The sequence below is a fragment of the Mastigoproctus giganteus genome, chromosome 6, assembly GCF_048544385.1.
Source record: "Mastigoproctus giganteus isolate SK-2022 chromosome 6, ASM4854438v1, whole genome shotgun sequence".
Taxonomy (NCBI): Eukaryota; Metazoa; Arthropoda; class Arachnida; order Uropygi; family Thelyphonidae; genus Mastigoproctus; species Mastigoproctus giganteus.
In genome coordinates this window covers 14,113,618-14,127,684 of record NC_143580.1, presented here as the reverse complement: position 1 = coordinate 14,127,684, position 14,067 = coordinate 14,113,618, and the positions used below count along the sequence as shown (strand labels likewise).

Here is a 14,067-nt window from a genome sequence, read left to right as displayed (position 1 = left end):
GTACAATTCATATTACATTTTGTTGCTTTCTTCCTGTATAGGCCAGATTTAATTCAGTATGAAAAATTATCGAAGTCAAATGCAATATATAACCTCAACAATGCTTTCAATGTGGCAGAACAAAAACTAGGCTTAACACGGTTACTAGATCCTGAAGGTGAGTTAATAGATTATTATTAAATAATTTTAAAATTTAAGCATCTCATTTTACAAGCAAAACCTAAAGAAATTTTAAAAAGGCACCTAATTTAAAAAAAAAAAAAATTGGGAAAGTGTAATAAAGTGATTCAAAACAAGAATTGCTTGAAACTTTTTCTGAAATTTACATTTGTTTATTTAAATACCATTATTTATAGTCTATTCTATTAATACATTTTATTAATTAATTAACATTTTAACTAATAATAGAATAGCAATTGGTTAAAAAAATGGTACTCACCTTGAATAAATCTGCGGTGGTATATTGAGAAGAGGTGGTTAGTATTTAGGTTGAATTGTTAGCTAAGAAACTAGGGGGGAAAATGAAGAAAAACGAAATTTAAAATAAGCGCAAGGAGGTAGAAGTGTACACATCCGATCCTTGGTTGTCATTGAAGTATTTTGAAAGCTTGAATAAAATAATACAATTGAGGCCAATAGTCATTATGAAGGACTTTCATTAAATAATAACGTCTTCAGTTGGCAGTTGAATGGGCAGAGAACGCATGTTGTTTTAAAGGTTTAAGTTTATACTCTCGTGATGCACTTTTTGACACGTGGGAAATTTAACCGCGAAAGGTTCCAAGCTGGTGAAAGATTGAAGGGGAGTTTGGCATTAATAATTTTAAGATTAGAATGATGTCGACACCATTAAATCACGAGTGCTTCATATTGAAGAATTCTATAATTAGATTTGAGTTTAATAATAGAAATAGCAGAGTCGATAAGAGGGGTGTGATTGTGAGTTTGGGCATGAATTGTGAGTTCTGTACTGGCTTGACTTGTTCTAAAACTGTTGAAATGGTAATATGTGCGGATGTTGGAAGATTTGGAAGAACCAAATTTGGTGGTAGTACTGCCAATGTGTCAGCCAAACTGTGACGCCTGTTACATTGGCAGTACTACCACCAAATTTGGTTCTTCCAAATCTTCCAACACCCACGCATATTACCATGTTACCAACACCTGCACATATTACCCATGTTCACAAAGGCGGCGATGGATACCTTCAAACATTTTCCTGTCTGGACATCTTTGTTCTGGGAACTTTTCGTGGTACAAACGACGAGCCTCCAGAGCATTGCCATCCGCCAAATCGTACATAAAGTGCATATCCGCTTGCTCCAGATTTGAGTACATGGTCGGAATGGAAAACCACCAGATTCTGTCAGTACCTTGTGATGAAGGAAATCACCTGCAGGAGATAAGACATTCCAGTTAATAACTCGGGAACGAAGCATTTCCAGAACTATGTTGATATAAAATATTTTTATTGTCTACATATGAGGAACTCATTCCTGAAGTTATGCCGTGTATTTTTGAGACACCCAGCATATCTGGTATGTTATATATTGGTGTGTTTGAGGTGTTTTAGTACAAAATCAATGTTGATATCTTCTTTAAGCAAATCTCTTTCTACTTCCTCCTTTTCAATTCTCTAAGCTATTTTGCTCTATTTTAGAATACAGGCAGTTTCCGCTTTATGAGTTCCCGGGTTTACAAGTTTTTTTTTTTTTCCAAGTATCAACAAAATCGAAAATATGAACACTAATTACAAAAAACGAATGTTAAACATTCATAAATACTGCATTTAAAATCACGCGCATAGCTATACAATACAGTGCACCCTGCTTTTCGATATTAATCCGTTCCAGAGACACCATCATATTGTGAAAATATCATAATGTGAACCAGTAACACATTGTTTTTTGGTAATTTGTTCCACAACCTTGGAAGTTGAAATTTTTGCTATATAACTCTCTAAAAGGTCGTTTTTATAGCGTAAATTGTATTAGTTACCAATTCATCATTAATGCACTACACTTTCATCGTTATCATATGTTCTGTTATAAGAACAAATTTTGAACGGCTTTGTGATATTTTTCTAAAGCAAATTTCTGGAGGTCATGACCATAAAAGAGTAAAAACAATTTGCACTTTCCGATTTATTGGGCTTTTCTGTTACTGCAAGCAATTATAAACGGGTGATAAACTCCATGTTATTGCATTTGCAAAAATACCGATAACTGGAATTGTGTGGATTTTTACGTTATGGTGAAATGTGTTTCCCCTTTACTGAAATCTTCAATCGTATAAAAAAATAAATAAATTTTCAGAATCTTCTCTTCATTCCTTTTTTTTTTTTTGCTTCATAAACTTGTTACTCCATGCAAATCATGTTAGTTGCAATTTGTGCGTTCCATTAAAAAATGCTTATGCATGCTATTGAAATTTATAAAGAAAAGAGAGCATTATCTTGGAAACAAACGCCTCTTGAAGCATTTCTGAGGAAGACGACTCCTTGTGCAACGGCGCCTCCGTAGCCAGGTGGGAAGGAGCAGCAGTGCGTAGCACACGCTTCTTGATTAGACCGGGGTTCGAGCCCGTCACCACCAAATACGGAGCATGCGGAAAGGTCAGGGAATGACCACCGCACCGGAGCAATATGGCCTTAGTTGCTAATGCTCCTAAAAACCAAATAACAACAATAACAACATAACCTTGTGCAACAAACCAACAAGTGCTGTGCCAATAATGAGTGATCAATGAGTGTGCATTTAGTCCATGATGATGATGAAGAATAAACATTCTTTAAAATTTGTAAGTCATAAATAATTTCTTTATTATTATAATTTGCTTAATTTTACAGGCTACGTTTTCATTTCTTTGGATAAATCAGTAATTGTTAAACATAAACTAATTAGCTAACTAATTTCATTGTTGATAACGTAACCCCTATTTTTAACATTATGTCTATGGGATATAAATTCCCGCTTTACGAGTTTTCGCTTTATGAGTGCATGCTAGGAATCAATTAACTCATAAAGTCGGTAACTATCTGTACTCAATATGAACTGAAACTGCCCATTGAGGACAGTTTTGAAAAATTTATGTTTTTTTTTTTTTACTCTCTTTCCTAGCATGTTTTGTTGCTATTTCTGTCAGTGTCATGAATGATCAGCGATAATTTCTCATATGCATATACAGTTAACTGATTGCTTTTTTTTTTTTTTAATTTTTTAAAATTTCTCTTAGATGTATATGTGGACACTCCAGATGAAAAATCCATCATCACCTATGTTGTAACATATTATCATTACTTTTCAAAGATGAAAGCTGAGACAGTTCAAGGGAGAAGAATTGGGAAGGTAAGCTTTAAATATTAGAAAGCTAAGGGAAATTAAATATTGGAAAGATAAGGAAAGCCATTAAATTAAATATAAGGGACACCCAAAAGGGCCACTAAATCTGAAGTTGTAGCATGTTCTGATATATTCATTGGAACAGCACATGGAAGTGGGTGAGTATGTTTTGCAGCAAATTTAGCAAAATTGGAAGTATCTTTTGATGAAATTTTTGACAAAAGAAGAAGACTCCTAAGACAATGGTGGGTTTCTTCCTTCAAACCAAAGTTTGGGAATTACAAGCTTTAAAAAAATAAAAAAAAATTATATCAAACATTCAGCTGTTAAGCACATATGCTTAGGAGTATTATTTTGGAATTTAAATCCAGTAGTACCCTAGCTATAAATCCTGGGATGCTATACTTTGTTTTCTAATCATATATGTTTGCTGACATGTATGTACATATAGAAATCATCTGAGGTGCTTAATGTAATATAATATAAGAAAATTTGTAGAAGAATAAGAGAAATGTACCTCAATATAATACGTAGAACACTTCCATATGATACTCTCCAGAAATTAAACCATGTATTGGTAGGTTATGCCTGGAGAGTAAGGAAGTGAATGGAATAGCCAACAAGAGTTTAAAATATGAATTTGATAGTATAAACCAGAGCTATGATGCCCAATACGTTCTACATTGATTTCAATATTTGTAGAAGAATAAGAGAAATTTACCTCAATATGATATGTAGAACACTTCTGATATACTCTCTAGAAATTCAAAAAAGATATAAGGAAAAAAAAAAAAATTGAGTGGGTTAGGAATATTTCAACAGTTTACTGTGGCAGGAAAGGCATCCAGCTACCAAAAAAAATTTTTTAGCATTTATTTACCCTCAAGGGTAGTCTAAGACTGAACTGCTGAGAAGTAGGATGTGGATGATTCAGAAATGTGAAGCCAGAACAGTATCTGGATTTAAAGCAGTGAAGCACAGGAATACTTTGACCTGAAAACTATTAGAATGGTAGAATATTTTTAGCAGACTAATTACATAGTGATTACCAAGTATCACATATATTGTTTCTTCCATTGATTGCTAAAAATTTGATAGGAATGACTTTCTAAAAAATAAAACATTTGCAACAGTTTATAATTGTTGCAAACTAAATATAAATTTTAGATTTATATGTTAATGATATGTTATTGTTCTGTATTCGTTATCCAGGTTGTTGGACAAGCAATGGAAAATGATAAGATGATTCAGGAATATGAAACTCTAACATCAGACTTAATTAAATGGATTGAACAAACTATATTAGCTCTGTCAGACAGAAAATTTGCAAACTCTTTAGTTGGAGTTCAACAGCAGCTTGCATATTTCAACACATATCGTACTGTGGAAAAACCACCCAAGTAAGTAATCTTTTTTGTTATTTTTTTGCACTGCAGGAAAGTATCCTAAGGGTACTTTCTTGCAATAAGGGAAAATTTGTTTCAGTTATGAAAATTAATTGTCTCAGTAATTTCTCAGTATAAATTTTTTACAATAAACTAATTTTACTCACTTTTTAAAATAACTAAAATCAAAAAAAAAAAAAAAAAAAAAAGGATTTATTTTCTTAAATATAAATTCAGTTTGCTTTTCTTCTTTAATCAACTTCTCTTGTTTTCTTAATTCTTTAGATAATTGCTAACCCTTTAAAATTAATAAATTTTTACAGAACACATTCATGTAATTGCTTCTATATTACACAAACATATAAATTGCTTCCTCGTTATGCAAGTATTGTTTTTTCTGCTTAGTTGATTCAAATAAGTCATAATAACCTTGCATAACATGACAGTTTCTATAAAAATGACTAAGTGTGGTTGTTTTATTGATATAGTGATGTGTTTTGAAATATTATTAGTGTTACTAAGCTCTGTGATCACATATTGGTTTTTCCACTTGGAAACTCTTTTGAAGAGGTTGAGGTTTGAATTCCATTGTCAACTGGAATATTTCTAAAGATCTCTTTAGCTAGGGCTAAATTAGAAGGCACTCTCAGGTAGAGGAAGTAGAGATTTTTCAGTGTGCACTACATACAAATTGGCCCACAAACATATGCTTTTGCAAAAGAATACTTTCCCTTGGACTGCAGCACACAGTTGGCTTGTCTGTTGCACTAATTAACTGTGACTCACCCTATTTACTTTGGGAGGGGGACAACTTCACCTGATGTCAGATAGAACTGAGTTTTAATTAAATAAAATTGGGAATGCTATATTCCCAATTCCCCTTTGTTCACAGCCTAGTAGTGTCTATCTTAAGCCATCTTGTTTACTGTGGCATTTCTTGACCACTTTAAACTAAGGGCCCATTTAATTTCTATGCAGCAGTATATGTAGGCTGCCTATTGATAGCAATTAACAACAGAATAAATGTGAAATTTACATATGGGTCATTCAAAATTGGTTAACTGGCAATCTAAGTAATTATTTAGTGCCATGATTATTTTGGGTTTGAATCTTCCAGTAAGCTTATGTTCAACATCAACAATGACATGCTTAAGTTGCAAGTTTTGCGATTAAGAAAGAAAGCCATTAGAAAGAGACTCAGAGAGGACATAAGAAGATTTAACACAAGAAAAGTAGAACAAGCATTAAGGGAAAACAAAGGATTTAAATCAGCAGCCATGAGCAGTAATACAGAAACACAAATGATACTGAAACTGAAGAATAGCGATGGTGTACTTATAAACAGCACAGAAGGCATAATTCAAATAGCAGAAGACTACTATAGAGAATTATACAAGGAGCAAGGGAATGATGCCAGCAGTGGGGAAGATGGATTGCAAAGTAGCAACACATACGACATACCCGATATTCTTCCTGATGAGGTAGAACATGCATTGAAGAAAATGAAGAATCAGAAAGCCCCGGGGGAAGATGAAGTTACTGTAGAGTTGTTAAAATTGGGAGGAAGAGACATAACACAAAAACTGGCAAGGCTCTTCACAAAGTGCATTTGAAAAGGTGTGTAAGCAGTGGAATAATGCAATCATAGTTTTGCTGCATAAGAAAGGAGATAAATCAGAAATTGGAAATTATAGACCAATTAGCTTGTTATCCCACATCTACAAGTTATTCACAAGGGTCATTACTAACAGATTAGAAAGAATACTTGATGAGAATCAACTGAAAGAGCAAGCTGGCTTTAGGACAGGATTCTCAACTATGGATCACCTTAACGTAATATCACAGCTAATGGAGAAAGCAAATGAATATAAAACACCATTATGCCTGGCATTTGTGGATTATGAAAAGGCATTTGACTCCATACAGCATAAGGCAATGTTTAGGGCACTGGAAAGACAAGGCATAGATACCCCATATATTATGATTTTGAAGAAAATATATGAGAGTGCTACCTCCTTTATTGGACTAGACAAAGACAGTAGGAAATTTAAAATTGAGAAAGGAGTTCGACAAGGAGACACAATATCTCCGAAGCTGTTTACTGCTGCCCTTGAGGAAGCTTTCAGAAGATTAGACTGGTCGCAGAAAGGAGTCAGTGTGAACGGAGAGTACCTAAACCATTAAGATTTGCAGTTGACATTGTGGTCATAAGCCACGATCCCAAAGAATTAGAGGAAAATCTTAATCAGTTATGCACGGTTAGTAAGGATTTTGGACTAAAGATGAATATGGCTAAAACAAAAGTAATGATGAACAAGTATGCCACAGAAAGGGAAATAATGATTGAAGGAGCAGTAATTGAAAAGGTGGAGTCATATACTTGTCTGGGACAAGTCATTGGCTGTAATAATGATAAATGGCTGGAAGTCAGGAGAAGAATAAATTTTGGATGGATAGCATTCAGGAAATATAGTCACATACTGAAGAGCAATATCCGTTTGTCTGAAACGTAAAATAATGAACCAATGTATACTCCCCACCATGACTTATGGAAGTGAAATTTGGGCACTCACCAAAAGAATGGAAGAGAAGCTAAGAACTACACAGCGAAGAATGGAACGAATTATATTGGGAATCAGACTGTTAGATAAGAAGAGAAACACATGGATTAGGCAGCAAACTCAAGTAAAGGACATTCTTATCAAAACTAAAGAACTAAAATGGTCTTGGGCAGGACACATAGCTCGAAGACATGATGACAGATGGACTAAGAAAATAACAGAATGGTATCCAAGAGGAGCTAGAAGAAAACGTGGAAGACAAAGGCGGAGATGGATAGATGAAATTCATGAGTTTGTGGGTAGTAAATGGATGGCCAGTGCTCAAAACAGAAGGAACTGGAAAGTCACTGGAATGGCCTTCATCCTGCAGTGGATTGAAAATGGCTGATGATGATGATGACAAGATCTCAGTTCTCCAAGGTGTAATGTTAAAATAGTGAAGTTTTTATGTTAGTTTATTTTTTCTGAAAATTAAAGCAGAGGTATTTATTTAAAGTAAAACAAAAGTGCAGTGCTGTGAATACTGCATTTTTTGAATGTAAAGTATAGCTGCATACACATTTTCGAAAATTTTTTACAGGTCTGTTATTTGCCTAATTCTCATTTTGATCAGCACAGTATTAATATGTCTTCATAAAAATCAAATATACAGAAGTAATCACAATCACTGCCTAGTATGATCACAAAATCACCATGTTTTTTGTCTCATGGAAGTTTCTCAGAATGGAAAATGTAGTTGCATTTTTAGTCAATCAGCAGATGAGTTTATTGACTAGAAATCCTTAAAATATTATAGTCAGTTAATACATCTTTTTCAGTATTACTGATGTAAAAGTTCCCTCTTACATCAATAATGCTGAAGCCCATAGCAAAATCAGTGAGCTGGTCAAGAATTAGCCATCGAACTGCTACATAGATAACATGATTGAATTTATAGTATTCACTATAATGACAGTTAAACGTCATTAAGAATAAACATATAAGTTTTTGACTCCTGTCAACAACATATTTTTGTCAATAAACTGCAAATCAGATGAAACATTGATCACCATATCTGTGCTGCCAAATGACTGCGCACTATTTCTAATAATAAAAATTCAAATTTGGCGGACTTGTGAAAACACAATTTTAATGTATATGCAGGATATACATTACAATTAAATACATTTTTCTCCATGTAAGCAGAAAGACATACAACTATAAAATTTTGTTCTGTGAAAACTTCAGATGTTTTGTATTTCCTCAGTTCTGCTGCATTGTGGAATTGTTATGATTATCTTGTGACGTGTGCTGACATATATTTATTCCTTCTATATTTTGTACTAACTGCAACTTGGCTTATCCATGGTGAAAATTAGATAATTCACAACAATTTAACTTATTTTTGCATTCCCTGAATTTTCAATTTATTAATAAACTTTACTATAATAGATAGTTTAATTACATCTTTTGGTGCAGTATTAATTGTTTTCATTTTTCTTGTCTAGGTTTATAGAGAAAGGTAACCTTGAGGTGCTTTTATTCACACTTCAGAGTAAAATGCGTGCCAATAACCAGAAACCATATTTTCCAAAAGAAGGAAAAATGATTTCGGACATTAACAGAGCTTGGGAGAGGTTGGAGAAAGCAGAACATGAACGGGAATTAGCGTTACGTGAAGAACTGATTAGGTATAAATTTATACATTTGAAGGATATTTTTATGTTAATTAATAATATTTTGTTTATCTTTAATTTTTAACTTGATTATTGGTAAATCACCAAATGTAAATGTAAGTTTTCCTTAAAATATATTGAAATGTTTTTAAGGAGTAGTTGGCTCTCTTTTAAAGAACATATTAATTATTGTAATTGTCTTTTTATTCAAATATCTTATTTTGTTATTTTTAAAGATTTCCATGGCTGTGTAGCGGCATAAAAATGTACGAGTGTTTTAGCCTGTTTTTAGTTAAAACATCAAATAGATAACCTATGTTTTTTGTTTTGTATAGACTTAATAGTATATGAGTCTGTACACTTTGGCTTAATACATTCACTGTTTCCCATATTTGAGAGACAGAGTGTATCCAGTGTGCTGTAATTTTTGGAATGTTGAGGAGTGACTCCTTTAATGCTGCTCCTCAACATCCTGAAATATATAAATAGTGGTTGAAAAGTAAAAGTCAGATTCATAAATAAAAGTGAACACTTACTTTTGGGCTAAGCTGTAAATCAGAACAAACCTTAACATTTTATTAAAGTTTATTCCAATATAAAACTAACCTCAATACAAGCAAAGTAATGATTAAAATTGTTTAGAAAGTCTATAAACAAAAACCAAGTGTTGTTGTAAACAGCCAGAGAGCTCAGTCAGTGCATGATGTTCAGTAGTTGTTAATTTCACATGCATTTACTTTAACAGCACTCATTTATTGATTGCTTAAAATGGTTGCTTATATGCATTATGGCACATCACTTGAATATTCTCTTTTGAATGCTTATATGCATAACTGCACATCACTTTGATACCATTTGACACTTATGTGTCACAGCTAGTGAATGTGCTAAAGCATCCATGTAGGAAAAGTGGCATGGAAAACTGCAAAAAGGTGTCTTCCTCCTTCACAATGATACACCCAGTCAGACCTTCCAGATTGCGATGACCACCATACAGACTGCAGGATTTCAGTTGCTTCAATGCCCACCATATTCTCCAGATTTTGTCCCTAGTGACTTTTATTTGTTCTCTAAGCTGAAGGATAACATCCTTGGGAAGAGATATGCCTCTGAGGTGGTCACAGCTGTGGGTGCATGGTTGGATGACCAAGACAAGGATTTTTTTCCCCAGTGTGATTAAGGCACTAGAGCGTCGGTGGGAGAAGCGCATTGCAGTGGCTGGGGACTATGGCGAAAAATAAAAAGGGAATTGTAATGGTACAGCTTTCCTGTATGCATTAGAATATGAACTTTTTGAACTATTCTCATATAAGAATAACATATTTTCTCTTTTTTTTGGGCTTGCTATAATGCTACATTTCACTTCAGTGAATAGGGAAGAAGGGGGGAGGGAGGGAGGGATGGAGAGAGAGAGAGAGAGAGAGAGAGAGAGAGAGAGAGAGAGAGAGAGAGAGAGAGAGAGAGAGAGAGAGTAAAACAAGAGGAACTGTGAAATATTTTGAATAATTTTTGCATGCGCTATTTGTTTATTTTGTTAAAGTTAATTATGTATTTGAAGGACAGTAAAGAGCATTTGAAAAGTTAAGAAAGGAGAAATGCAACTATTTTTCTGCAGAATAATGTACATGTACATTGAAAATAATAAAATTAATATATTTAAAATTCAAAAATTTTTGCAGGCAAGAGAAGCTTGAACAATTGGCAGCTCGGTTTGACAGAAAAGCTGGCATGAGAGAAACTTGGCTCAGTGAAAATCAACGGCTCGTATCCCAGGATAATTTTGGTTTCGATTTGGCCTCAGTTGAAGCAGCTGCAAAGAAGCATGAAGCAATTGAGACAGACATTTATGCCTATGAAGAGAGAGTACAAGCTGTCGTTGCTGTTGCGCAAGAACTGGAAGCTGAAAACTATCATGATATTGACAGGATAAATGCTAGGTATGAAATATCTTAATTTAGATAACTCATTGGATTGACATTAGTTTCTCTAGTTAAAATATTATTTGTTATTCTCAGTCTTCTTTTCCTCGCTTCTGCAAAGTTTATTGTATCAGCAGATAAAAATTGTATTATTGTTGAATACAACAGGCATTAGTGCACCCAGGATTTTTTTTTTGAAATGGGTCGAGAATCAAAGTGGCTGTTTTTGTCCAGAGAAAATTATTGTTATTATTATTATTTTTTTAATCGAGGCTCTTTTGGGGGCAGCTGAAACCTAACAGCTACTCCTCCCCCCTTGGTACACCTGCGTGATTAGGTTACCAAAATTTTGGTTCTGGTGATGTAGCTGAATTATGTTATTTCCCATAATTCAGCATTTTTCTGGTCCATTCCATCATTGTGATACTAGTGAAGAGTCTATATCTGAAAGTATTTGAAAAATAAAAGTATTATTGACACAAATTCATCAAAGAACTGAATTCCATCTTTCATATTATGGAACATTACATTATTACAGTATGAAGTATACTTTACAGTATGAAGTCCCAAAACCAGTAACCTCAGAACTTGAAAATTGCTGGTTTTGTAATTTTTTCCATTTTCAGACAGTTTATCACAGTCTAACCAAGTGTTATCATGCATTTGGTTCAGCAGAACATTTATTCTAGCATTTTAACCATTATTTATAACTATTTTCTGTACCAGTATATGATGTTATTACCAGCTTCTGTTGTACTGTACTACAGTACACAGAAGCTGGCAACCTGAATTCAGTAGAAAACACATCCCATTCCAGTTTTTTGGTGGGGGGGCACATTTCCATAAACAGACTGGGACACTTGCTTTTGGCTACTATGACTTAGGCATTCCCAATTTTCCCTATCTCATGACACACTCTGGTGTCAATGAATTTGTCCATTAAAATCTGAAGTCTGTAAAATCGAGGGTTTACTGTATTAATTTTTAAAAGTGGAAAAGGTCTTTATAAATACTCAGCATTTTGAGATCTAGAAAACTTTTTGCTTAGATCAGCATGCATTTACAAGTGTGCAAGATGAGTTAAGTTATTATTTCAGCACAAGATGTTGTGCTGAAATAATAACTTAAGATCGAATTCTTCTAGTAAAACTTTATTACATGCATTTAAGTGAAACGATCATTCAGAGAGATGATCGTTTCACAACATGCTATCAATCAAATAAGCATTTTGGAGAGACAGGAAGTGTTGCTAATGTCCATAGAAGTAGAAGACCTATATGAAGCAATCTCTGAATCATCAACCTCCCAAAAAAAAAATCCAAAAAGTGGATTTCAAGTGAGCTAAAAAAAGACAACTTCGGTAAGAATTTTAAAAGCTTCAGGATACAAGGTTTGCAATTCAAAATTAATGAAGATGATCCAGATTTGACAGTTGAATTTTCAGAAAAGTTTTTCCAGATGTTCAAAAGTGATGAAATTTTATCCAACCTTGTGATTTGATTAGACAAGTTTTCATGATCAGTGGACATGTTAATTGACACAATTAATATGTCCACTGATTATGAAATTCCTTTTCATCAAATTGAAAATGAATTAAATTTTCCAGGTTTTGCTGTTTAATGCCAGAATTTGTTCTGTGGGGAATTATTGGACATTATTTTTAATAGAAATGTTACTTCAGAAATCTGTTTATTAATTTTGCATGATTTTGCTTGTCCTGAATTAAAAGAAGAGACTGACTTGTTCATGCAAGGTGGAGTTCTTGTGCATCATTCCCTTGAAGTTAAGAAATTCTTAAATAAAAAAAAAAAGCAGGGGGCATAGCAGCTCCATCTAGTGACCATTGGGGCACCTCCGTAGCCAGGTGGGAAGGAGCAGTAGTGCGTATCACATGCTTCTTGATTAGACTGAGGTTCGAGCCCGTCACCACCAAATACGGAAGATGCGGAAAGATCAGGGAATGACCACCGCATATCCCGGAGCAATATGGCCTTAGTTGCTAATGCTCCTAAAAACCAAAACAACAACAACAACTAGTGACCATCCAGGTCATGTTTATTCCAGGAAATGCACCATAGAGAATCTTAAAAATAGTAATAAATGAAAAGTTTTTACCTATAGGTCAAAATATAGGTCACAAAAAAAGTTCATTTTTATCTTTAATGTGATCCATTACTGTAGAAGACAAACAACTCAACCATGATAACATTGAGTTTCAGCAATTGTGTACAATACTTTGATATTGTATGCAATACCTTTTGGGAAAATTGCCATTTACAAATTAGTTCTCAATACCTTTGGTAAATTACAGCAAAGTTTCCGTTATAAAACTTTGCTGTAATTTCCAAAACCAGAATATTTGCTGATACTAGCAAATATTTTCTGAATATGATTAGATTATCCATTGATAATTAAATTCTTCAAAAATTAAAAACTTAAATTTTTTTTTACATTATTAACTTTTATTCTGTTTACCAAATTAATTATAAATGATCAATTTATTATTACCAGCAAATCAAAGCAAAACAAAAAAAAGACACGAGATGCTGATTTATAGGATCACTCCCAGATTAACGAACACCATATATATGAAATAAAGTGCACAAGATGTACATTACTGTATAATGCTGCTGTGATTTATGATTACTTTTCTCCCTTGTCAAATATAAATAGATACAAATTGTTGTATCAATGTAGTTTACAGACACAACAGTTAAAATGTTATGTCAGCCTAATACTTCACTAGACTCATTTCAGTTTCCCTTTCCAGTTATCACTGGGTTTCCCTAATTTTGAACATGGCAACAGGCAGCTCTGTGACCTGACAAACTTTCTTGTGCTATAAATTAATCATAGAATGAAAATCTGCCTAAATTCTAGAACAGCTTTATGTATCAGTGTGTTCCTCTGTTTCAAAGTTTCAGAGCAGAAAGAATTTTTTTATTACTCTGAAGTGAAATTTCCATTCTGCACATCAGCATTCATGGGATGGACAGGTGCATGCAAAATTCTGGTTGGTCTACTCAGGTATATAGAGTATTGGATTTTCTAGATTATGAATGCCAGATTTTTGCTGTATTTTTATGCAGGGACATAGAAATTACTAAAATAATTGTATATTTCTACATATGGAAAAAATAAGAATGCATATTTAATAATTACTGAGAGGTAATTATATTATCATACTTATGGATTATATATTATAT

The 14,067-nt window shown here is 33.5% G+C and overlaps 1 protein-coding gene across 7 annotated transcripts in view; it reads left to right on the top strand.

The window, feature by feature from the left end:
• LOC150083961 (spectrin beta chain-like) overlaps nucleotides 1–14,067 on the top strand; it is a 419,401-nt gene that overhangs the window by 212,021 nt on the left and 193,313 nt on the right. For all 7 annotated transcript variants that reach the window (XM_090375838.1, XM_090375834.1, XM_090375833.1 and 4 more), the window contains exons 6-10: nucleotides 42–157; nucleotides 3,235–3,347; nucleotides 4,554–4,741; nucleotides 8,775–8,957; nucleotides 10,622–10,879. In XM_090375838.1, the coding sequence (XP_090231964.1) occupies nucleotides 42–157; nucleotides 3,235–3,347; nucleotides 4,554–4,741; nucleotides 8,775–8,957; nucleotides 10,622–10,879 (858 nt within the window). The remainder of the gene's footprint in view (nucleotides 1–41; nucleotides 158–3,234; nucleotides 3,348–4,553; nucleotides 4,742–8,774; nucleotides 8,958–10,621; nucleotides 10,880–14,067) is intronic.